This window comes from Chiloscyllium plagiosum, unplaced genomic scaffold (assembly GCF_037043375.1).
Source record: "Chiloscyllium plagiosum isolate Xiang-an unplaced genomic scaffold, Cpla_swu_hap1 HiC_scaffold_10, whole genome shotgun sequence".
Lineage (NCBI taxonomy): Eukaryota > Metazoa > Chordata > Chondrichthyes > Orectolobiformes > Hemiscylliidae > Chiloscyllium > Chiloscyllium plagiosum.
The window spans coordinates 72870408-72896072 of NW_028270148.1; the positions used below are offsets into that span (position 1 = coordinate 72870408).

General features: G+C 39.2%; 1 protein-coding gene across 1 annotated transcript in view; it reads left to right on the forward strand.

Annotated features, from left to right (window-relative positions):
• tiam2b (TIAM Rac1 associated GEF 2b) overlaps positions 1–25665 on the forward strand; it is a 243392-nt gene that overhangs the window by 58690 nt on the left and 159037 nt on the right. Inside the window, exon 6 of the mRNA XM_043696135.2 lies at positions 2923–3069. Within this exon, the coding sequence (XP_043552070.2) occupies positions 2923–3069 (147 nt within the window). The remainder of the gene's footprint in view (positions 1–2922; positions 3070–25665) is intronic.

Consider the following 25665-nt stretch of genomic DNA (forward strand, 5'->3'; position numbering starts at 1 on the left):
GGTTGTGCTTCGGCAGGGCGGTGTGGACTTGTTGGGCCGAAGGGCCTGTTTCCACACTGTAAGTAATCTTAAAAAAAACTAATCTAAAAAAAATCTATCTATTTATTAAAAACAACGTTTTTAATATTGCCAGTAGGGTAATTAAAATGCACAATCCTATTAGATCAGTTCATTGTTTGCTGGTCCTAATCAAATGAAATCAAGTCCAGCTTTGCTGTAAGAAGTAAATAGCCACACTTAACATACCTTCCATGTCTTATTTCAGTTTTCTTACCTGCGAACTAAATGTATGAAGGAAAACAATTGTATAGAAATGAAAGATACCAAGGTGTAAGAAAGATTGATGACATGTGATACCCTTTGTTTTATTTTCTCCTATGAGCTTGCAAAATTGAACTTATTCATTAGTTGTTTGCATGGTGTCTAATAGTGAGTCATAAAATGAAAAACATTTCCACTACATCACTTGTCTGGTCAGCCCATGGAAAGCTAATGTTAGATAAATGGAAATGTTTGTTGTGTCTTTCAATAGAAAAGATTAAACTTTACCCTTTGTGACAGAGGAACCATTTCAAGAACACTGTTGAAAATAAGTGCATTTTAGTAAGAACTGAGGCTGGACCACTGAATAAATAGTTGTCTGGTCATTATATGGTTGTTCTAATAGCATGGGTAATCTTTGCGTTTTGATGAGATTTTCTTTTTTTTCATAATTTTGGGTAAAAGAGCTAATGGATCACTCAACTTAATTCTTCTATTGGCATTTCATACCATTGTATGCCTTAGAGATCTACTTAATTTCCTGAAGGAGGAGAACAGGTTTCAGCAGTTCAGGAAGGCAGCTCATCACCACCACCACCTTGAGCAACTAGAGAATGGAAATAACTGCTGACCAACCAGCAACGCACACACCCCACGATTGAATTTTTAAAAAAACACAATGTTGTATTAATTTTCTCCCTGACACGGCTGCCCCAGCCCCAAAGTACATAATTTATTTTATATTCATTCATGAGATGAGAGCATTGTGGTCACATCATTTATTGTCCATCCTTAATTACCTAAGAATTACTGTACTGCTCTGGGTTTGGAGTCACATGTAAGGAGGGCAGATTTCCTTCTCTAAAGGATAATTCCAAAATGCTCGGAGATGTTGAATGGGTTAAATGATAACTTTATTATCTCAGCAGTTGAGTGATCATTGTATTTTAAATTGTGTTTTTAGTTCTTTCATCCTAATGCCCTTCAATGTTTTTCAACTGGATGTATGTCTTAATGAATTATTTCATGCGGCATTACCTTTTTCTACCCCATGTATTAGGTTTATATTTAGGAGAAAGCTCAGGCTGCACAGTAATGATGCAAGTTACATATCCATACTATTGATCTGTTTATAATTTAGCGCTCTACATTTTCTGTAGAAATGTGTTCTACATGTTATTCTTAAATGTGATTATCTTGAGAAAAATGTGGTGGTGGAGAATGTCAAATGATTTGAATCCATATCATTCCTCGTGTGTAGTTTTGTTAAATTAAATAATTCTTACTTTGTGATATCACAATTGTTGTGACTGTGTTCATGTTAATATATTAAGTGTTCCAACAATTGATTAAATTTATTTTACGTGCCCGTATTCTTCTGCCAGTGGTCACTAAGACTACCATTTCAATCTAAACCAATTTAATTTCAACTTGGACTCAATCCTACTTTAGGGCAGTGTGCACAAAATTAATAGTTGTAGCTTTTTTAAAAAAAAAGTAATTCTTGGGAAATGGTAGGAAGAAGTAGTCCATAACTTCAATTGAATCTAGATAGTACGCTGAAAAACTATGTAAAATTTATGCAAAGTGTGTCTACCAATAATTGCTTAATGTAAGAATGTCCCATGGAGTGTGTTCTACCAGATACAGTATATCTGTTCATCATGCTTTTTAATTTACTTGCTACTTCTCTCAAATCACCACCAGTTCCATTTTTGAAAATCCCATAACTGCAATTGTGACTCATAGTTTTTGCTCTTCCCAATCCTTTTAATAGACCATTTACTTTATTGGTGACTTCTACACAGGGATCTATGGTGAGCAGTGGGATTATTTTTGATACACTGCTGCAAAGTGCCAAAATAAGCACAATGGGCCTTCTGGCTGTTTCTGTTGTAAGCCCTTATGATTTATCTTTGAATATGTAGTTCGCTGACTAAGAAATCTATATTTGTTATGTTTCAAAGTGGCTTCTTTGACCATTTTGGCTAATTTCAGCAATACATGTGGCTTACCTGCTAAAAAACAACTTTTCATAGCCCATTCTACAGAACTTCCAATTAAATTAATTTGCAATTTCAAACTTGGTGACAATGTTTAGTAAAAGTAGCAAATATAGGCACCTTTAAAGAGTTTAAACACTTTGTATGGCACTGTCAAAGTTGTGGTATTTTAACACTTTGACTTGATGGGATGTGTTGGTGATAAAGTGAGGATAATTAAAAGTCTAGAGTCTTAACTTGACAGTGATGTCACACATTTATTGAGAAGGTTCCCCATCAGTGTCAGCCTACTTTGATAGGTTTGTATTCTTAATAGCTGATGAATGCTAGAAAAAGGTTGTAGTACCTGTTAGCTCCCCGAATTAGAATTAGGATTAAGATTCGGAATTTTAACACTTTTATTAATTCCCACCATCTTGACATTGTTTGTTTTGGGAAATAAAGTATCCACAAAGCAACTTGAGAATTTATTTTATAAAATGATTCCAATTCTATTTTAATCTTGAATTTTAAAAAATTGTACTGTTTTTTAAACAAAAAAATTCATTTAATCTTTTTGCATTCTCAAAAATTGCCAACTTTAAAGAAAATTAGTATGACTATTGAAAATCTGAAGTAGAATGAATTCTCTTCACATGATTTACTTTTTCTTTTGAAGAATTGTTCCAGAGATGAAGCAACACTTCGAAAAAGAACGTTGTCCCTGTCTCAACGATTAAGAAGTAAAAAGGGTTTGTTCTCTTCACTGAAGGGGTTAGACGATCTTGGAAGGAAAGGAAAAGAAAAGAGACCCCCAATTATACAGGCATGTTTTCATTTTTCAACTCAAAGTAAGATTCAAAAGTTTTCTTAACTGAATGTCCTCAAAGTCCCTGAATTATTCATTGTGTTTTCCTTCGGCATATAAATATAGTGTTCCATATGGAAGAGAATACCTTAACACAAAGAAAGAGACTATTGGATGTTTAGTATGGGTGAGGGAAAGTATTTATTTAAACAGATTAAGTGCAGTTGAATTTCCGTCATTCAGCTTATTGTTTACTATTGCCATTTTTGTAGGAATAGGATCTTGTGTTGCTATTTTGGCTCTTTGTGATGTAGGATGAAGTTTTCTAATCTCCAATTCTTTGAAGAACTTCTAGAAACCTGTAATATTATGTAATGGACAAAATTGCCCATCAACAACTAATACACATGTACTCTTCATGCCAAAAGAACCAAATACCAAATTTATCTTGTAGATGAGATGTATTGAATTTCCTATAATGAAACATTTACTAACAGGGATATTGATATTAAAGTATGTGTTATAATTACAGGAATATGTCATGATGCAAATTAATCTTGCAGAAGTTAGTAGATAGCCAGTACATCTGGTCAATTCCTTGACTATTACAACTTATTTGTTGAGCTGTGTATTGAATTTCAAGTCACTTACAACATTTTAGGTGGACTCCTATAGCCTGAACAACATGAACTATGATGAGAAATCTGGGAGAATCACGTGAGAAATCCAGTGTTGGCATTCTAAATGTTGGGAACAACTGGCTGCATTTTTCACTCATTTTTCTGGGCATCAAGACAAGTTTCTCAATTGGGAATAGCAAGGTTCTAATAAATAGGGATTATTGCTTGTTGAGGAGAAAGTGAGGTCTGCAGATGCTGGAGATCAGAGATGGAAATGTGTTGCTGGAAAAGCGCAGCAGGTCAGGCAGCATCTAGGGAACAGGAGAATCGACGTTTCGGGCATTAGCCCTTCTTCAGGAACATTCCTGAAGAAGGGCTAATGCCCGAAACGTCGATTCTCCGGTTCCCTAGATGCTGCCTGACCTGCTGCGCTTTTCCAGCAACACATTTCCATTATTGCTTGTTGTTGACCTCATTAACTATCACCTTATATGCAGCCTCCTATTTAACTCTCACCACAAAGAAAATAAACATTGACAGATTCTCGACAAGAAAGTCAGAGCAGGAATCTGATAACTCCAGCTTGTCACTTGCTCCTTCACTCTATCTTGGACACCTTGTACCAGCATCTCCACGAATACTCGATGGGCTGTGGTTGCACGTGTTCCCCATCCACGAGCACTGGCATCTGACATCTGCCAACCTCTTGGAAGTCTCATGGTGTCTCTCTGATCCACTTCCTGGACACACCAACTTCTAAAAGCTGCTGTATGGAGGACACTGGCAAAGAACATTGCAATGCAGTGACATGTATCCACCTCTCTGTGGACAGGCTGCACACTCGCTGTCTTGATGCTCAATGTCTTTGCATCAGCCTACATGCTGTCAGCATCATTGCCATGCCTTGCGTCTTAGCATAGTCTCAAAGCCAGGCAGTTTGTCTTGCTGGTCAATAGGACAGATATAATGCACATCACTGTGCTACATCAATCTGTCATCCTCCTCGTGTGCCAGCAGCTTGCTTGGTAAACAGATTGCATGTACTGCAAGTGTCAGTCCATGAGTTCCAGCACAGTAAGTCAAGAACGTTCTCTCCAATTAGTACAGGAATTAGCTGTTGTCAGGTGTCCAGTTGGAGTGTTCTTAGTGTGCGTCTGGAGTTTGGGCTGGGAGACATGGTCAGTTCATTTGGCTGCATAACAGACCTGGGGAGTAACACTAAAAGAGCTGGGGAGATTCTCTGTCTGGGGCTGTCTGGTTAGGTCACCTAAGGTGGTGGGCCACTGCCAATCTGTTGAATCATCCAGCAAAAGCCAGGGGGAATGATGGAACAAAGGAGGCCACTGCTGTGGAAAAGAGATGAGGAACCCAGTACATAAAATCACGTTCTATTATTTGGAACTATCTTCAGGAAGTCCCAAGTGAATGATACGTTTCTGCCTCTTCCTGTGGTATCCTGCATCATGAATGCTAATCTTCAGTCAATTTACTTCACACGATTTTAAAAAATGGTCAAAGGTACTAGATGCTACAAAGACTATGGATCTTAATGGCATTCTGCCAGCAGTGCTGAAGAATGGCTACAAATGTGGCTAATTCTGGAGCACAAACTACAACTTTAGCATCTACCCAATAATGTGAAAAATTACCCAGTTATGCACTGTTCACAAAAAAGCTGGATAAATTCAATCTAGCCAGTTACCACCTAATCAGTCTACTCTCAATCATCAGCAAAGTGATGGGAGGGATTGTCAACTGTGGTAGCAAGTGACCCGTTTCTTGCCAGGAATTTGTTCATTGCATGGTTTGGGCTCTGTTAGGATGACTCAGCATCTGGGATGATTACAGCCTTTGTCTAAATGTGGTAGAAATTATCATGAAAGAGAAAATAAAATGTACTTATGACAGATGTCGAATAGGAAGTCCAACTAAAAGTCGGATTGAATATAAAAGGTTCAAAGCGGAGGAAGAGCAAATCAGGGAAGCCAGCAGCAAGTATGCAAACAACTGGCAGCTAACTTATAAGAAATTGTCAAACTCTTCTTCATTAAGTAGTAAAAAAAAAAAGTGCGTGTGGCTGAAGTATGAAATAAATATCACCTTATTGAACAAAGATGATGATGGTCATGGTGAAAGAGGTGGAAATGTCTCTAGTAGGGTTTGATTTTAAGCAGGTGTTGATATTGGATAAGGTTGTCTGTACTTAAAGTTGACAGGAGACTGGATGCGATTCATCCAAGGATACTGAGGGAAGTGAGAGTGGAAATTGTGGAGGCACTAGCAATAATTTTTTCAGTCTTCCTTGGACATGGGTGGTTTCAGACAACTGGAGAATTGCAAATATTGCTCAAAAATAAGTGCAAGGACTCAACTTACCTGTTTAACTTTGGTGGGAAAACCATTTAGAAACAACTAGAAACAATTCTGAACAAAAAAAAGTAGTCACGTGTACCAATACAGGTTAATTAAGGAGTGTCAGTATGAATTTCTTACAGGAAAATCAGGTGTAACTAGTTTGGTTGCACTTTTTTGAAAAGGTTACAAAAGAGATTCATTAGTGCAATTAATTGATATGGTGGAAACTGAGTAATTGCAATTGTTAATGGATGCTTTTCAATTTGGAAATAAGTTTCTGTTACTTCCCCGAGGATTCAAATTAGGACTCTTGCTTTTCCTAATATTAATGATTGGACATTTGTGTGCTGGTCCCAATTTCAAAGTTTGCAGATAATATGCAACTTGGAAGCTTTTTAAACTGTGAAAAGGATAGACAATAGACACATTAGAGAGGTGGCAGATGAAGTTTAACATGGGGATGTGTGAATTGATGCATTTTAGAAGGAAGACCATGGAGAGAATATAAAACCAAGTGTACAACTGCAGCAGCAGAAGGACCATCTTCTTTTGTACTTGATATGACTCCAACCAATGAACCTTGCCCCAGTTCCCATTGACTTCATTTTCTCCATGATTTCTTGATATCACATGAAGTCAAATGTGACCTAATGTGGCAGGACAAATTGGGAAAGCAGGAAAGCTTAAAGTATCTTAAGTTTTTACAACCGGGAAATAGAATACAAGAGTATGGGTATGTTGAACTTGTGCAAACAGTCCAGCCTCAGTTGGAATATAGTCAGGTTCTAGGCACTTTGGAAAGAATGAGAAAGAATCAAAGAGACTGTGCAAGAGATTTACAAATTTGTTTCCAGACTGAAACTTCAGTAAAGAAGGTAGTCCCAATTCTCCAATCTTTTCCCACTTGGAGGAGAGAAAGCTATGAGGAGATTTGATTGAAGTATTCAAAATCTGTAGAGTTTGGAACAGTAAACTGGGTTAAAATGTTTGCACTCATGAAAGGACTGTGATTGAGTGGGCACAGACTTCAAGTAATTAGTGAATGAAACTGAAGTTGATATCAGGAAAATGCTTTGCCATGAATTGATCAGTTTGGGTCTGGAATGAATTGCTTGAAAGTAGTGGAAGTGTATTCAATTGAGACATTCAGTAGGGAATATGACAGTTATTTGAAAGGAACAACATGCAGGAAAAAAACATAAGAAAGACACTAGGTTAAAAATAAAACTCATTTGGACAGCTGCTTCTATTACAAATGACCAAATGCTGCTTCCTGCACTTTGAGCTATGTAATTTTTGGACAAGGAACTACCCTTGAGGTGAGAGGAAAGTAACTACCCTCAACATTAGTCCGCATTTGACTTAATGTGCTATCAGGAAGCCAGGAGGAAACTAAAGTTGGTTGGAGTCCGACCGAGCACAAAGATGTTTGTAGTGGTTGGAGGTCAATCTGTGGGCATTGCAGAATTTCTTCAGGGTAGTGACTAAGATTGAATCATCTTTAGCTGTTTCATAGACAACCATCATAATGTCAGACATGGGGATGTTCACCTGATAATTGCGCAATATTCTGTCTCATTTGTGACTGCTCAGAAACTGATATAGTGCATGACTCTGAGCGAAACTTAAGACCACAAGAAATAGGAGCAGGAGCAGGCCTTTCAGCCCCACAAACCTGCATTGCCATTCATTAGGCTTATGGCTGATCCCACATTCCACATGTCTACTTTCCTTTGTTTTCCCTGTAATCTCTAACTACTTCTTATCAAGAATCAGTCTATCTTAGCCTTAAATATACACAAGGACACTACTCTCATAGCTTTCTGTGGCAGGGAGTTCCAAAGGCGTTCAGCCATCATAGATGAAATTCTTAGTCTTGAATTAGTGCCCCTTTATTCTGAGACTATGCTGGACTCTCTCATGAGGGGAAACCATCCTCTCAACATTTACCCTGTTAAGTCCCTTAAGAAGCCGATATGTTTCAATAAGATCGCCTCTCATTTTTTTAACCTCTAGTGAGTAGAGTCCCAGCCTAATTAGTCTTTGTTCATATGACAATCTCTCCATACCAGGAATCATCCTATTGAACCTTCTCTGAACCTCCTCCAATGGAATAGTATCTTTCTGTAAATAAGGGGACCAAAACTGCTTACAATATTTCAGGATGTGGTCTCAGCAGTACCTCAAACAGTCACCGTAAGACTTGTCTACTCTTTATAGTTCAATCCTCTCGAAATAAGGGCCAACATTCCATTAGCATTGCTGATTACTGCTGCACATGTATGCTAGCTTTGTGTTTTATATACAAGTACCCCTAAATTGCTTTGTGTTACAACTTTCTGCAATTTTTCTCCATTTAAATAATATTCTGTTCTTTTGCTCTCCTTTCCAAAATTAACAGCTTCACATTTTGCCACATTATACTCCATTTGCCCTCTTAATCTATCAATATCTCTCTGTAAACTGTATGCCTCACTACCTTACTTTCCACATTTTTGTGTCTGTAAATTTGGCTCACTCTCTACCACCAATTCACTATCTACAAGATGCACTACATTAACTCACTCAAACTTCTTTAGTGATCTCTGTCATTTTAAACAATAAAGAACACCACTGCTTGCAAGATCTCCTAAAAGCTGAATAACTTGGAACAATGTCACAGATTCTTCAATGTCAGTCAAAATTCTGCAACTCCTTTAACTAAAATTCTGTACCTCCAAAACATGCACTGCAGTGGTTCAAAAAGCAGGCTTATCTCCACCTTTTGGGGGGAAATTAGGATTGGGCAACATATGTCCCAGCCATTATTGCTCATTCCCGTGAAAGAATTTAATGCAAAACTTTGACAGTCCTTATTCAACCAGAAATGTCATGCAGACCTTTTTTTCATTGAAGTACAGACTTTCTAAATAATTTTCTTGTGTGAACAAAACGTTATGAGTCCTGATATCAGACAAGAACTCAGCACTGTACTCTGCTGTCACATATGTAGTTTTTTCCATCACTAATGCCATTTTTGGGCATTTGGAGTCTGTGGAAGCCTTGTCACCCACTCGTTGCTTCCTGTTCACAGGTCCACACCTGACTGCAGCACTCCTAACTACTTGCCATTCTGCTCATCTTACTGCCCCATTCTCAACCCACTTGCCTTCCAGTCAGTGCCCAGCTCTGACTCCTCTCATTATCCATCTCACCATTATGCATACTGAAGCAGCAAGAGTTTGGAGCAGAGTGAGTTTATGTGAGTTCTTCATATTTTAAAATTGTACATAAATCTCTTGATTTTGTAGTGGTTGTAATGAAGTCCAACCATTGACGTTTCATTTTTAATACCATGCAACTCCTCCACTGCCCAAAGAAAGGCAAAACTAATTTTGCAGCCTTCTCCTCAGCCATAGGGTAGATTTCTTTTCTTCACTATAAAGTATTTAGTCTCCCTTTTATCTGTTGATTCAAAATTGGTCACTATTTTCCATACAAAGTTTGAATTTAGCATTAATAGTATTTACAGAACACAAATTTGAAAATGATAGTATTAATTTTAAAAACAATAACCCGATTAGACAGGGTCTGGATTGATTTTGTCAATCTATTTCAAATCTTCCAGCATTGTAAAAAAGAAAAATTTGTTTAATTGTTACGTGCATTACTACATACCAATAGTCAACCAGTGAGATGGAGGCATTAATTCTTAATTAGGTAATCATTACCAACTAACTTGATATTTTGACTCTTCTGACTTTTAAATGGTATACTTAACAAATGGATTATTGTTGAGGTGTTGATTGCTAAGTGTACATTGATTTAGCAAAATCCTGAGGTTCTTAAACAACTAAACAGTTCAAGGCTATAATGGTAAACTATCTTCTATTTCTGGCACATCTTTTCAGCCAGTGCGTTCATGGTTATAATGCTACTTTATAATTTTGTTCTGGAAAGGATAGTCTGAATGTAACGAAAGCACAATAGGTAACAGATGCTTTAATTCAGCTCTATGCCTTAAATTTAAGTATAAACGTTGGTGCAAATTTCAGTTTTTCTGGTAAGTTGACATATTTGATTCTTACGTTGATGGCAGTTAATGATGTGCCAGTATTAACACTAAACTAATTTCTTTATCTCCTCCAATTTCTCCTCGCCTTCCTGCCACCCCATTCGCACCTAAACAGAAATATGTACTGCAGAATGTGCAATCTAAATGTAAATTACAGATTTCCATTTAATTGAAACAGGACCATCCGTAAGATGGCCCTTTCTGTGCATAATTACCTCCTTGCATTCCATGAATGTTCAAAATTTTATATTTAAAAAAAAAGCACTGGTAACTTGAGTAAAAATAAAGTCAGCAACAGTAATTATTTCAAGTGCAAGATTACTATTGTTCAGAACTCTGATATACTTGATAAACTGTTATTCTTAGTATCATGCTGATATTCAGCTACAAGTTAAATGTTTTTGCCATGTTTCTGTAACTGCTGCTGTAATTACTTTAGATTTTTGAGTGCAATGTCAATCCGGTCTATGCTCCCTTACAGTTACTATTGACCTGCAATATTTTTGATGAGTTGAGGGAGCTGACATATCATCTGTACTTTGTGAATACATGCAGCAAAAGAACATTTCAGTTGTTTTGCAAATTACCAAATACGTTTAGTAATAATATTCACAAGATTTCCTTTGTAATATGCATGACTCCCCACACATCCCCAGACAGTTTCATCACATGGATTACCTGTTTCCACTCCTTTCTATCCCTACTGAAAAATGTTAGAATTGTCCCCAGTATGTCCCCTTACTCAGTGCATTATAGGAACTTGAAACACTATGCATATGTTTAATTTTCAAAAGCAGTCTTTTATTTCTCCATGATGTGTTATGTGGTTTGCCCCTTACATTCTCCTGTCTGTAAGCATATTAAAGAAGGGTCTAAAATGAAGTTGAAGTAATTTTTGTTTTGCATATTTCATTTAGCTTTTGAGTTGCAGAATTTCTGAATGTTATATCTTTGAAAATTTGGGCCTGTAGTTCCAATGTGATTTTGAAAATAATCTAGGGGTGGATGTTTTTTTCAAAAACAAGATAGACATTTTAAGCAGTGCTCAATTTACAGCTTCCAACATGATTGGCACTTTTATATGATTTTAGTGATTTTTGGAATCACTTTTTTTTTCAAACTAATAATACCGAAGCAGAAAGTGAAATATAGAGTAAAATATCCTTTATTGTCACACTTGCTCCATTATACAAGTAGAGTGAAAGGTTTTACAATGTCTGTCTCTTAGGTTCTTATACCTAAGATGGCGCCATAAGTACAAATCTAGGATACAAAAGAGGAGTAAAAAGTAGTTGCACTGCTTTACAGACTTTAAAGAATAAGTTAGAAGTAAGACCTTGCTGGTAAACATTACATTGTATCAGCTCAGCACAGGGCCTCCACACGTGGTCTGATCTCCCGCACCAGACCCCAGTCTAATAGCCATCCCTGCTCTACTCCAAGCCTCCAGTCTGCTCTGTACCGGCACTCAGCTGCTCCAAGGTAAGTTCCAGGACTGCTTCCCCCATGCTGGTCTCTGCCCGGGGCTCTCTCCACCATGTGCTGCTCCGGGGTTCATTGCCTGTGCCTGCTGCTGCTCCAGGATTTGCCTCTGGGGCTAAGGGGAGAGAAAAAGAGAGAGAGAAAAAGAACAGGCAGAGACCACAGGAGCTCTGGCAGCCATCTTGCCGCAAAATAGCTGATCAGACTGTAATTTTTATTTGGTAACTCTGAAATACTTTGATCAAACGTGAATATGGGTTTGTAACAAATGTGGGTTGGTAGAGCATGTGAGAGTGGTGACAATATGACTTTGTCACATTTAGGAAGGAGTCTTAAGGGAAAAATTCTTCTTTATGCATATAATACAGAACTGTTACCATGTTACAAGAATTAATTGTCAATGTGTAGTAATAAGTGTGGAGTAAACAGTCCCAATTCATCCAGTCTTGCCTTAGTGAGCTATCTATTCAGTCATTGCATCCAGACAGTGAAACATTTCATCTTGTTTATATATTTTTTATTAAAACATTTTAAAAAATATTACAACAAATCCAAAACTAGACAATTCAAAATGGTACAAAGAAAAAGCACAGAACTACATTTATGTATAAATACGTATAGATTATGTATACATATGTTTTAAAAAAAGGACCCACTAAATACATAATAACTAACAGCTAGACACTAACTAACAGCTTGGTGAGACAAAACAATAGCTCTCAACCATCGAGAGCATTAATTTATATGTATTCATATGTTTGTAATTTTTCCTCTTTGGGTATTAGATTCATTTAAGCAATCGTTACGGCTATATAAAAATCCTTATTAATGTGGCAGACAAATCTGTGCCCAGATAATCCAAAAAGGGCCACCGCATCTTATAGAAATTCTGCTTTATGGTGCACCGGACTTGTAAGATAATCTAAAGGGATGTGCTCCATGACTAGCTTACGCCAGTCCGACAACCCTGGAGGACTTTCTGACACCCACCCTAACAGAATATCCGGTCTCGCACAAAAAGTAAGGATACTGAAAAGCTTTTTTTTTTGTGCATATCTAAAGGATGTACATTAGCCAGGTCAAGAAGAGGAGATACTTTCTGTCCTCGAGACCCCTTCTATTTCACCTACCACTGCGCTCCAGTGAGTGAGAGCACCTGTACTCATTTTGCACTTGGACATATGAAAGATACTCCCACTTTAAATTTTGAGACATGATCTGGAGCTAAGTGGACCCTGTGGAGAAGCTTAAATTGCAAAGCATGGGGGTCCTATTGCAAATTGAGATGCTTCTTGCATTTTCCCAGATATCTTCCCATGTCTCAGAGGAGATCTCATCACCCAGCTCTCCCTCCCATGCCTTACAAAGCCACTCAGTCTCGTTCAAGGAGCCCTCTCACAACAGGTGATAAGGAGTGCTGACAGAAAGTGTGTTCTTAGCACTAAGCACTCTCTTCTCTGTGTCAGATCTATAGGAGTCAGTTAGAAATGTAGTTCTTTAAATGAAGTCCCTGGTTTGAAAAAAAAAGGAAGAGGTCCCTGCTAGGTGATTCGTATTTCTGAGCTAACTGGTCAAAAGCCATCAGTGTGTCCCCCTCAAATAGGTCACCTAGGCAAGACACCCCTAGCTGCCCAAAGTTTAAACCCTGAGTCCATCATCCCTAGTTGAAAACCCAGCATATGTATGGATGTAAGAAATTATGATTTGGCAATATTGCCCTCCATGCTTCAACAGTATCGATAATTATTGGTTATGGCAATATTCCTTAACTGCCCTCATTTTGTCCAAGAACAATAGTAAAGGGGCACCCTGCCTGAGAAGCTTCGATGTCTAACTATGGTGAGAGCGGGTCCCCACAGGCCCAGTCTCTCTCGTAAGGTAACAAAGAGTTTTTAATAGTTTTTAATAGTTTTTAGTATCTGGAAGGTGCACTCCTCCCAGTCTGTGGGATAGCTAATTTAATAAGGGGTCACTTCCTCAATGCCAGATGAAAGAACTGAACCAACTGTTCAGTCTCTTGAATATTTGCCTATTAAAGATCAAAGGGAGCATTCGCATAGGGTACAATAGGCGGGAGAGAATATTCATTTTAAAGAGTGCTATCTGACCTAACCAAGAAATCGGAAGCACCTCCCATCTTTGAAGGTCTTGTTTGATTTTGGCAAATAAATGGACATAATCAGCTTTAAATAGCCGATCAAACACTGGAATAATGAATATACCTAAGTAAAGAAAATCCCCCTGTGACCAGTTAAAGAGAAATTGAGATTTGCCCTTGAGACCAGGTATTTTTGGGAGACCACCCATAGGCATGGCGTCCGATTTCGTAAAGTTAATCTCGTAACCGAAAAAATGCCAAACAAATTGATGTATTGTATCAGAAGAGATACCAAAACTATTGGGTTTGACAAAAAGATAAGAACATAATTTGCATACAATGTGATCTTATGTGACTTTGTCCCCACTTCTGGAGCAGATAAATTGGGATGCCTACTTATTGCCTCTGCCAGTGCCTTAATCACCAATGTAAAACGTCCTGTTGACTGCCCCTAAGGATATTGAAATTGCTAAACCGCACACCATTGGTGAGAACCGCACACCATTGATGAGGACCGCAGCAAGAGGGTCACTATAAAGAACTTTTACCCATCTGGTAAAGGCTTCACCCAAATCAAACCGCTCCAAAGTATAAAAGAAAGAATGGCCACTCGACCCAATCAGAATCCTTTTCTGCATCTAGAGAGATCACTAATACCTGTACAGATTGTTGACATGCTTGGATCACATTGAGTAACCTCCTGACGTTGTTCGATGATCTGTGGCCCTTTATGAAGCCCACCTGGTCCTCCTCAATAATGGAAGGCAATACAGTTTCTAGCTGTAGTGCAAGAGTCTTGGGATTTTGAAATCAGCATTCAAAAGTGAGATAGGTCTATAGGAAGCACAATCATCTGGGGGCTTCCCCTTTTTAAGAATGCGAGATATTAGCATCTCTTAAAGATGGCGAGAGGAGGCCATGACTGTGCAAATCATTGAACAAACTAAGCATCGATCCTGACTGTATGTTGATAAATTCCTTAAAATTCACTGGGAGGTCTGTCAGGATCAGGCACCTTTTCACTTTTGGAGCTGCCTCCCAGCCTACTGCACCTCTTGCACTGACAATGGGACATGAAGGAAAGACTCTTGTTCAGGGGTTGCACCTGGGGATCCAGATTCCTGAAAAAAGGCTCCATCCTAACCCACCCATTCTCGCAACTTTCAGACTAGTATAATTCAGGGTAAAATCTCTGAAAGGCCACATTGATCCTTTTTGAATCACAGCTCTTTCCCTGATCAAGGTGATGGCTTGAGGGGCACTCCTTTTTCCTGGCAAGATAAGCTAAGTACTTGCCTGGTTTATCACCATGATCAAACAACCTTTGTTTTGCAAAAGTAAGCCCTTTCTTAGCTGTCCATGTGAGCATGGAGTTCAGTGAGGACCAAAGCACTGTGATCCTCCGTAGTTTAACCAGCAAGGGCCAATCAAAGTATGCCTTCTCCACAGCCTTCAACTGTGTTTCGAGCAAATGTAGCTGCTCATCGTTCTGCCGTTTCTTACTGGCAGAGTAAGAAATAACTAACCCCTGGCATAGGCTTTAGCAGTTTCACAGAGAATGGATGGATTAGTGGCCGACCCTGAATTAATGTCTAGGAAAGCCCTGAATTCATTGGAAAAGTACTGAAAAAACTTGATATCCTTAAGGATGAAGGGATCCAATTGCCATTGCCCCATACCTGCTATAGTGTCCTTACTGTTAACCATTAGGTACATTGGAGCATGATCAGAGATAGTAATATTTCCAATTGTACAGGACACCACCAAGCCCAAGTCTGCTGCGGGAGTCAAAAAGAGATCAATCCTGGTATGACACCCTATGAATTGGAAAAAAAATATAAAATTCCTGCCTGTAGGGTGGAGACTCTTCCAGACATCCACCAACCCTAGTTCAATACACAAATCCCTCAGTTGCTTAGAACGGGGTGCATTTGGGCAATCTGTCTATCGTGGGATCTGTTAGACAATTAAAATTTCTCCATATGATAATATGCTGAGATGCAAGGTTAATCAGTTTAGAACATGCATTTACCAGGAGTTTGAGGTGGGCTAGGGGACAGTAAACATTTAGGAGCCTGTGTTCTTCCCTATTTATCAAGGCTTTAAGGGTTATGAATCTCCTATTTGTCTTTAACACACTCTAGCACTTTAAATGGGAGATTCCCCCTAACAAGTAGGGCTACTCCGCTGTTCCTAGTATTAAAGGATGAGAAGTAAACCCAGTCATATCCATTCTGCTACAATTTCAAATGCTTTCTATCATCTCAGTGCATCTCCTGCACTAAGGCGATATCCACGCTTTCCTTTTTCCTCTTGACAGGCAAGTGGCTCCCCTTAATGTTCCAAATACACCATTTAAACACATCCTTAGCCATAACATTCTGTAGCAATATTTCGACTCCAGAGAGGAAGAATTCTAATAACAAATCACTGAGCCTCAATGAAAGAAAATCCACAGAACATAGAAACTACATAAACAAAACCAGTTACAACTAACAAACCTACAAAACTTACAAAAACTATGTACACCAAAAACCAAAACCACATTTTAAGCGCCAATGGCACTGATTAGGGGAATTTACACCCTGCTCAAAGGGGGCATCTACACACCCCAAAATCCTATTTCCTACCCTATTGCCAATATGGCAGCCAGGGTAGTTAAATGTCAAAACTGGGTTTAAACTACCCATAAATAGGCAGCTAGCCATCCCAACCTTCTTGACTCCTCCTAGCTAGGGTCACATCACAAACACAGGCAGAGAAAGAAGAGAAAAAGAAAAGAAAGAATAGCAATATGGACAAATGAGTTAAAAGTAAATATGTCCGCAATCCCTGGTGTAGCTTAACTTAGAAACTAAAGATAAATACTCTGTCCATCCCTGAGCATAATTTAACACAATATATTACCAACAAAAAAAGAGACCCCAACAGAAACCTCCCTTAAGAAGAACAAACCCAAGCTATGCTATTATCTTTCCGATTCAGTTGTCCAGTCTAAGTTAGCGGGTCCACAAAGTTTCTTGCTTTCTCTGGGAGTCAATTAAGTGTACAGGTAAGTCCACAGGTAAGCTGATGCACTTCTGGGTATCTTCGAAAGTACTGAATCCCAAGTGTGCTCAATCTTTTCTTGATGCCATCATAGGATTTTCTTTTTTGGATCACCACTGCTGAGAAGTCTTGAAAAAACATTACCCTTGAGCCCTTGCAAACCATACCACTCTGATCCTTCCCCTCAGCTCTGGAAGCTCCCACGACTCTGTTTGTCTTTATAATTATAGAACTGCACCAGGATATGGTGAGGGCATTGGTCCATACCTGGCCTCCACGCCATGACCCAGTGAGCTCTTTCAATCTTCATTCTTCCAATTTCAACCTCCAGGCTAGGAAATTCCAGCAGCCACTTTGCAAAGAATTCCACTGGCCTTTCATCTTCCTTCCCCTCCGACAAACCGATGATACGAGGATTCTTCCTCCTGACCCTGTTCTCAAGATCATCAACCTGCTCAAATAAACCACGGACCTGCATTTCCATGGCTTCAGACCAGTGCTTAAATTAATCATTCTCGGTTTCCACTACTATGACTTGGTGTTCAACCTTGTCTGACCTTTTCCTGTGGTCTCCCAGCTGCTATTCATGCTTCTGTAGCGTAACAGAGATCAGGGCCAGCTTTTCTTCAATCTGCTTTCCCAGCACCTCGCAAGATTTGGCAAGCTCTGTGACCAAGGCCTGGTGAGTAAGCAGGCCCATCGCATCAGTAGATTGAGCCACAATCCCGGCCTTGGGCAAGCTCCCTCCTTTTTAACTAAGCATCTGTATCCCTGTGCTCCCCACCTACTCATGCATCTGTCCAGACTCTTTCTTAAGCATTTCCTCACAGCAAAAATGAAGGTAAGAGAAATTTTAATGTTTTATGACTCTTTTGCAGTATTTGTAAGTAAAATGACTTGCCTGGGGTGGTCTCTAGCTCTGTCTCATTGGTGTTGTAATGTGGAGCCCAGCAACATGATCCTTCTAGATCGCCGCCATCTTGGATCCCCGACACTACTTCATTTTAAATTGCAAGTTTAAAACTTTATCTTTTGATTTTGCCGCAAGAGCAACTTGCATTCATGTAAATCTTTAATACAGTATAACATCTCTAGATACTTTTAGAAAGGCATAATCAGATACAAGTTGACGTCAAGTCAAAGGAAACCTCAAGATCGATGATGAAAACTTTGGTTGAAGAACTGCATTTGATGGAAATTTTTAAAAACAGAGGCAAGTGTGTGTTGATGAGAAATTTCAGACCTTAGACCTACCAGTTGTAGTTGACCTTTTATATGATGCAAAGTTGATGATCTATTCAAATGATTCTGAGGTGATGTTGCACTCCTAACCAATCAAACCGATGTTAGAATGAAAATATCAACAGGAAAAACTTCTTGTTCACACTGTTTCTGTTTTCAACAAGATGAAGACAAGTAACAGAATTAACATAGAAATTTATTGGAAGAATTTTTCAAAATGTCCATATTTCACAATAAGGGTCATGAATTTCTTCAGGCTGGGGAATACTAGATTCTTGTCTCAAAATCTGAGCATGCATTATATTTTATTACATGCCATATCTGCCTCATCGTTACCATCTTTCCATTTGTGGAAGACAATGAACATGCAGCTAAGCAAATCCATTCAATACGCTAGCTTTATATGGAGCATTTTTGCCTATGTCTGAAAAAATAAACTTGTGGGCAGATTCTGCCACAAGTACTGCATGTAAAATGGTTATCCTATGACTGTTGTCAGGCTGTTATATTATCCATTGTAGATAACCATGTTGGCACGTGCTAGCCATGTAAGGGTGCCACTTTCCTCTGTCAGCTAGTTGTATTCTAGGTTTGAGAATCCATGTTTAGGGTTTTCATAATTTGCAAGAAGCCTTGAGGAGTCCTGGGTAACTTGTTGGTTATTGTGGTCTGGATACTATGCCATACAGAAACAGTCCTGCATCCTGCAGACCAGCTTGGAGAGGACTACAATATTTGTGATTAATGTTTTTGAGTTGTCCAGAAAGGAAGCATCATAGCTTTCCTTTCTTCATTTGAAAAGCTGTCCACATTTCACAAAAGACAAGACTGAGAACATGGGCCTCATAAACCAGCATCTTGAAAATTAAATACCTTGATGTTGTTCATGCATGCTTTGAGTTGGCCATAAGTGGTTGCTGCTTTCCCAATGTTTGTATTGAGTTCTGAATCAAAAGACAAAATCCAGGGAAACAATATTTGCTAACCACTTCCAATGGAGTGTTATTTCGTATGATGAGGGGTAGGGGAGGATGTGAGTTTTGTCCCTTGACCATAGTTTTATGATGCTTGAAGTCAGGGAGAATTAGTTACAGGTATGGGAGAGATTGACATCCCTTTAGACATGCAAATGTTTTCCAATAAGTCCTTCTCCCTTGGAGAGTAATACTGGAAGAATTTGAAAGATTATTAAATGTTTGTGCAAGTCCAGCACAAGTTACAGCACAACTTAAAGGGTAGAATCCACCCTCGAGTTAGACTGTTCTGTAGGTGACAATATGACCATTTTGCTATTCTTGTTAACAACTGTTGTGATGACTTGTTCCGGTTTAACTTGAGTTGCGTACTTGGTTTTCTTCCTTTAAGGCACTGCGATTAATCATTTGGTATGCATTAGTTTTGATCATTAATGGAGAGATTGTCACTAAAGTTTGTGCAGGGAAAATCTAAAGGTTCTATTATTCTAAAATCAAAATGTTCTATCAATTACTGTACTATGGTAATTACTACTAAATAATTACTAATCATCATGTATCTTCATCACAGAAAATCTAGTCAGTTTTTACGCGATAGACGAAAAACTATATATTTTTAAGTCAAAAGTCATGGTCTCAACATTTGTACCATGTCAACATTTAGGTACGGTACATATTGTATTAATTTATTATACACGTATCTTTTTGCTGAAATTTCTTATGGTAGCTGAACCCAATCACAGTGCACAGTTAGTACATTATCTCTACAAAACTTAACAAAGCTGGTTCTTTCTAAATATTCTAAATTGGAACTCGGGAGGAATACAAGCCTGTAGATAAATTTAAGAATGCGTACTTAATGTTAATATTGTTGTTTCTGCTTCAGATTAAATCTCCAAGGATTGGTATACAGTGATTAATACCATTGCTGTGGAACAGAATTTCCAGAAATTAGTTACACTTTCCATTAATTAAAATTAAAGCCTTTCATTTTTATTCTTGAGCCCTCTGATTATTGCTTTGTTATAAAGTCATAGGAGCAGGCTCTTCAGCCCATGGTTATCACAGAAACAAGTAAAAAACAAACTATACTTAGCCCATTTACCTGTACGTGGTCCGTAGCCTACTATGCCCTGGCATTTTAAGAGCTCATCCAGAAGCTGCTTTAACGTTGTGACAGTACCAGCATCTTGAGCAGCATGTTCCATTTTTTTACCACCCTCTAGTTTAGAAAACATGTTTTGAGATCTAAATCACTTAGTCCTCACCTTACTTTATGCTCTCTGGTCTTAGACACATCAGTCATGGGGAAACGAGTCTCACCATCCACCCTATCTATGCCCCTCATAATTCTTTATATCTCGATCAGAAACTCCGCTCAACTCCTTAGCTCCAGGGAAAACAAATGCAGCCTATCCAGTCTCCTTATCACTGAAACTTCCTATCCCAGACAACATCTTGGTAAAAAGTGAAAATTGTTGGAGAATCTCAGCAGGTCTGGCAGCATCTATGGATTGAAAGCAAAGTCAACGTTTTGGATCTAGTGACCCTTCTGCAGAACTGATTGTGGCTAACAAGGCGACATATGAAGGAACCTCGATTATCTGAAGGAAACGAATACCAGCATTCAGTTAATCAAATTCCAGATAATTGAATGCCGGATAACATAGTTTAGCTGAGCATCGGGATCTTGCGATTTTGCTGGATAATCTAATATTCGGAAAATCAAATGCCAGATAATTGAGGTTCCTCTCTTATGTACCGAAGATTGGGGTGAGGAGGGTATGGGTGAGGGGAAGGAGTAAAAGGTTGATGGAGATGGAGCCCAGAGAGAGAATAGATGAAAGGAACAGATAATGGTGAGCCAACCAGAGAGAAAAGCTGCTCATGGGGACTATTGGGTGAAAATGAATTAGCTGTGAATAAAGCAGCCCATGTGATGACAAGGCCTGGGGAGTAGGAGTGGGTAAAGCCCTAAAATTGTTGAACTCTGTATCGACTTCTAAGGACTGTAGGATTCCCAAGTAAAAAATGAAATGTTCTTCTGGCTCTCACTGAGCCTCACTGGTGCACGTCAGCAGGCCTGAGAAACGTGTTGGCCAGGCAATTGGAAGTTCAGGGTCATTTTTGAGAACAGAGTGTGAGGTCTGCATTTTGTCTCCCCAGTGTAGATGAAACCATATTGTGAGCAGTGAATGCAATAGACTAGGTTAATTCATTGTGTAAATCTTTCCTTATTAGGCCTGCCAAAATACATCATCTTACACTTATCAGGATTAAATCACCTGCCATTGTTCTACCCAATTTACCAGCTGATCGATATCACACTGTAGCCTGAGTCCATCCTCCTTACTATCAACAACGCTATTAACTTTCATGTCATCTGAAAACTTACTAATTATGCCTACTACGTTTTCATCTAAGTCATTGATGTACAAAAAATGCAAGGGTCCCAATACTGATCTCTATGGTACACTGTTGATTACAGGCTTCCAATCACAAAAACAACCCTTCTATTTGTAAACCAATTTTCAATCCAGGTTGCCAACTTATCTTGGATTCGGTGGGCTCTTACCTTCTGGGTCAGCCTTACTAAAGTCCATGTAAACCATAGCAGCTGTACTCCACTCATCAAAATATTTATTCGCATTTCCTAAAAACCTGATTAAATTAGTCAGAAAGGATCTCCCTCCAACAAATCTCTGCTGACCATTCCTGATCAATCCTGACCTTTGCAATCCTGTTACTCAAAATTTTGCCAATAATTTCCCTACCACCAACTAACTGGTCCATAATTGCCTGGCCTATCCCTGCTGCCTCCAGTCATCTGGTACTTCACCTGTGGCCAAATAGGGCATTAAATATAGCCACGGCCCTAGCCTTGCCTACCTTACCTCTCATAGCAACCCTGGGATCTCATCAGGCACCGGGGATTTATGCACCTTTTATGTCCTTTAAAGCATCTAATATCCCCTCCTTATTAATCATAATGATTTTGTGCTAGGTTACAACTTCTCTTCAGAATCTTTCTTCATGGTTTCATCAGTTTGCTGGCATTGTTGGCTTTAGCAAAAATGAAGCTTAAATGAAATTACTCAAATCATTTTAATAGTAACCTGTTCTCTTCTGCTTTCACATTAGCAAACTGGGAAGACTGTTTCATTTGATCATCATTCCTTTGGGAAAATGCTTTGTAGTTTCATGTTGTGGCAGACCTCTCCCAGTGCCAATGAGTTTCCCAAAGCTGACATTGAGAAACCATTCACGTGTGAAATATGACTACCAGAACTAAGAGGGATTCTTTCTGTGGGCCTTACTGTTTGTCTGTGAATTGCAGTAATTTTACGTTTTAGTTTGTATCCGGGTTGCAAGAGTTCCACAGTTGGGTAATAAATAAATCATATAAAATTGACACAATAGAACATAGAACAGTACAGCACAGAACAGGCCCTTCAGCCCACGATGTTGTGCCGACCATTGATCCTCATGTATACACCCTCAAATTTCTGTGACCATATGTATGTCCAGCAGTCTCTCAAATGTCCCCAATGTCCTTGCTTCCACAACTGCTGCTGGCAATGCATTCCATGCTCTCTCAACACTCTGTGTAAAGAACCCGCCTCTGACATCCCCTCGATACTTTCCTCCAATCAGCTTAACACTGTGGCCCCTTCGTATTAGCCATTTCTGCCCTGGGAATTAGTCTCTGGCTATCGACTCTATCTATGCCTCTCATTATCTTGTATACCTCAATTAGGTCCCCTCTCCTCTTCCTTTTCTCCAATGAAAAAAGTCCGAGCTCAGTCAACCTCTCTTCATAAGATAAGCCCTCCAGTCCAGGCAGCATCCTGGTAAACCTCCTCTGAACCCTCTCCAAAGCACCAGCATCTTTCCTATAATAGGGCGACCAGAACTGGACGCAATATTCCAAGTGCGATCTAACCAAAGTTTTATAGAGCTGCAACAAGATCTCATGACTCTTAAACTCAATCCCCCTGTTAATGAAAGCCAAAACACCATATGCTTTCTTAACAACCCTGTCCACTTGGGTGGCCATTTTAAGGGATCTATGTACCTGCACACCAAGATCCCTCTGTTCCCCCACACTGCCAAGAATCCTATCCTTAATCCTGTACTCAGCTTTCAAATTCGACCTACCAAAATGCATCACCTCGCATTTATCCAGGTTGAACTGCATCTGCCACCTCTCAGCCCATCTCTGCATCCTGTCAATGTCCCGCTGCAGCCTACAACAGCCCTCTATACTTTCAACGCCACCTCCAACCTTTGTTTCGTCTGCAAACTTGCTGACCCATCCTTCAATCCCCTCATCCAAGTCATTAATAAAAATTACAAACAGTAGAGGCCCAAGGACAGAGCCCTGTGGAACACCACTCACCACTGACTTCCAGGCAGAATATTTTCCTTCTACTACCACTCGCTGTCTTCTGCTGGACAGCCAATTAAGTTCCCCTGTATCCCATTCCTCCTGACCTTCTGAATGAGCCTACCATGGGGAACCTTATCAAATGCCTTGCTGAAGTCCATATACACCACATCCACAACTCAACCCTCATCAACTTTTCTAGTCACATCCTCAATGAACTCGATAAGGTTTGTGAGGCATGACCTGCCCCCCTCAAAGCCGTGTTAACTGCATTTAATCAAGCCATGCTCTTCCAGATGGTCATAAATCCTATCCCTCAGAATCCTTTGTAACACCTTGCAGACGACAGACGTGAGACTTACTGGTTTGTAATTGCCGGGGATTTCCCTATTTCCTTTCTTGAAGAGAGGAATTACATTTGCCTCTCTCAAGTCCTCAGGTACGACTCCAGTGGAGAGCAAGGATGCAAATATCTTCGCAAGTGGCAAAGCAATTGCATTTCTCATTTCCCAAAGCAGCCGAGGACAAATCTGGTCCGGGCCTGGCGACTTGTCAATCTTAATGTTTGACAAAATTTTCAGCACATCAGCTTCCTCTATCTCTATCCATTCCAGCATGCTTTTCAAAGGTTTCATTTACTACAAAGTTCATTTCTTTCGTAAAGACAGAAACTAAAAATTCATTTAGGGCTTCCCCTACATCCTTAGACTCCACACACCAGTTCCCTATGCTATCCCTGATCGGCCCTACTCTTTCTTTGACCATTCTCTTATGCGTCTCATAAGTGTAAAATGCCTTTGTGTTCTCCCTAATCTGTTCTGCCAAGCATTTCTCGTGCCCCCTCTCCTCAGACCATTTTTGAGCTCCTTCCTTGCCTGCCTGTAATCCTCTCGAGCTGAGCTTGACCCTAGCTTCCTCCACCTTATGTGAGCTACCTTCTTCCTTTTGACGAGAAGCTCCACCGCTCTCGTCATCCAAGGTTCCTTTATCTTACCCCTTCTTGCCTGTCTCAGAGGGACATATTTATTCATCACTTGCAACAACTGTTCCTTAAACAGTCTCCACATGTCTATAATGCCTTTACCATGGAACAATTGCTCCCAGTCCATGCTTCCTAACTCATGTCTAATCGCATCATAGTTTCCTCTTCCCCAATTAAATATCCTCCCATTTTGCCTAATCCTCTCCTCCTCCATAGCTATGTAGAATGTGAGGCAGTTATGGTCACTATCACCAAAATGCTCTCCCACCACAAGATCTGATACCTGCCCTGGCTCGTTTCCGAGCACCAAGTCTAGAATGGCCTCTCCCCTCGTCGGCCTGTCAATGTACTGAGTTAGGAAATCCTCCTGAGAACACCTTACAAAAACAGCTCCATTCAAATCTTCTGCTCGAAAGAGGTTCCAATCAATATTGGGAAAGTTAGTCACCCATTACAACAACAATATATGAAGTATTCAGGATAAATTATGAATTTCATGCATATTAGAAGAATAATTTACTGATCAGGTTTTTTCAGGTTCTGGCTATAGATAAATGAAAATCAAAAGTTTCTTCTGAAACGTCCACCAGTGATTAAGAGGCTGAATTCCAGTTTCAGGTGGCCTGTGATGTTGCATGTACTGTGTCTCAACCGTAATCTTTAAGCTTGGAGTGAAAGGTTTCTAGATGTTGTTCAAATCAATCTTTGAGTGGTCAGATTATAACCCTTTGAGTCTCTTAAACAATTTTGTTCCATGTGTGTCTCCTTCCCATGAGCCCTCAACAAATATACTCCGCTTTGTGTCCCAGTATAGAAGCTAGCTGCAGCCATATTAAAGTACTTCCAGTTTTTGACTGGCAAAAAGAAAAATGGTTTTGGAGTCTGGTATTAGGCAACTACAACCATCATAAAAGTTATGGGACTAACTTATAAACATCATGGGAATAATTTTAGAAAAACTATTTCCTCCACCAAAGTGAAAGTTGAGAATCTAGGGGAAAGTGCACACACCATTTTAAAAAAATTATATAAAATTTTGGAAGACTAAAAGTAAGAATGTTCCAAATGACACATTAAGATAAATAATGATCTTTCATACTAAATTGTTGGCATCTATTCTTATTCAGTGTAAATGCAATAAAAGAACTACTGTTTGAGACTTTTTTCTTTGGTTTTTGGAACACGCAACATGAGTTGAAAATTTCAAAGTTATTAGACCATTAGAGACGCTTTGAGTCTGTCAGCAATTTCAATAATTAGCTTATTATTGGCAGCATGTTCTCGTAACATATGTTAGATTATTTGGCAAGCTTCATGTATTCAGTATTTTTGGATACTTAAGAATTCATAACTCTTTGTTATTCTCAATGTA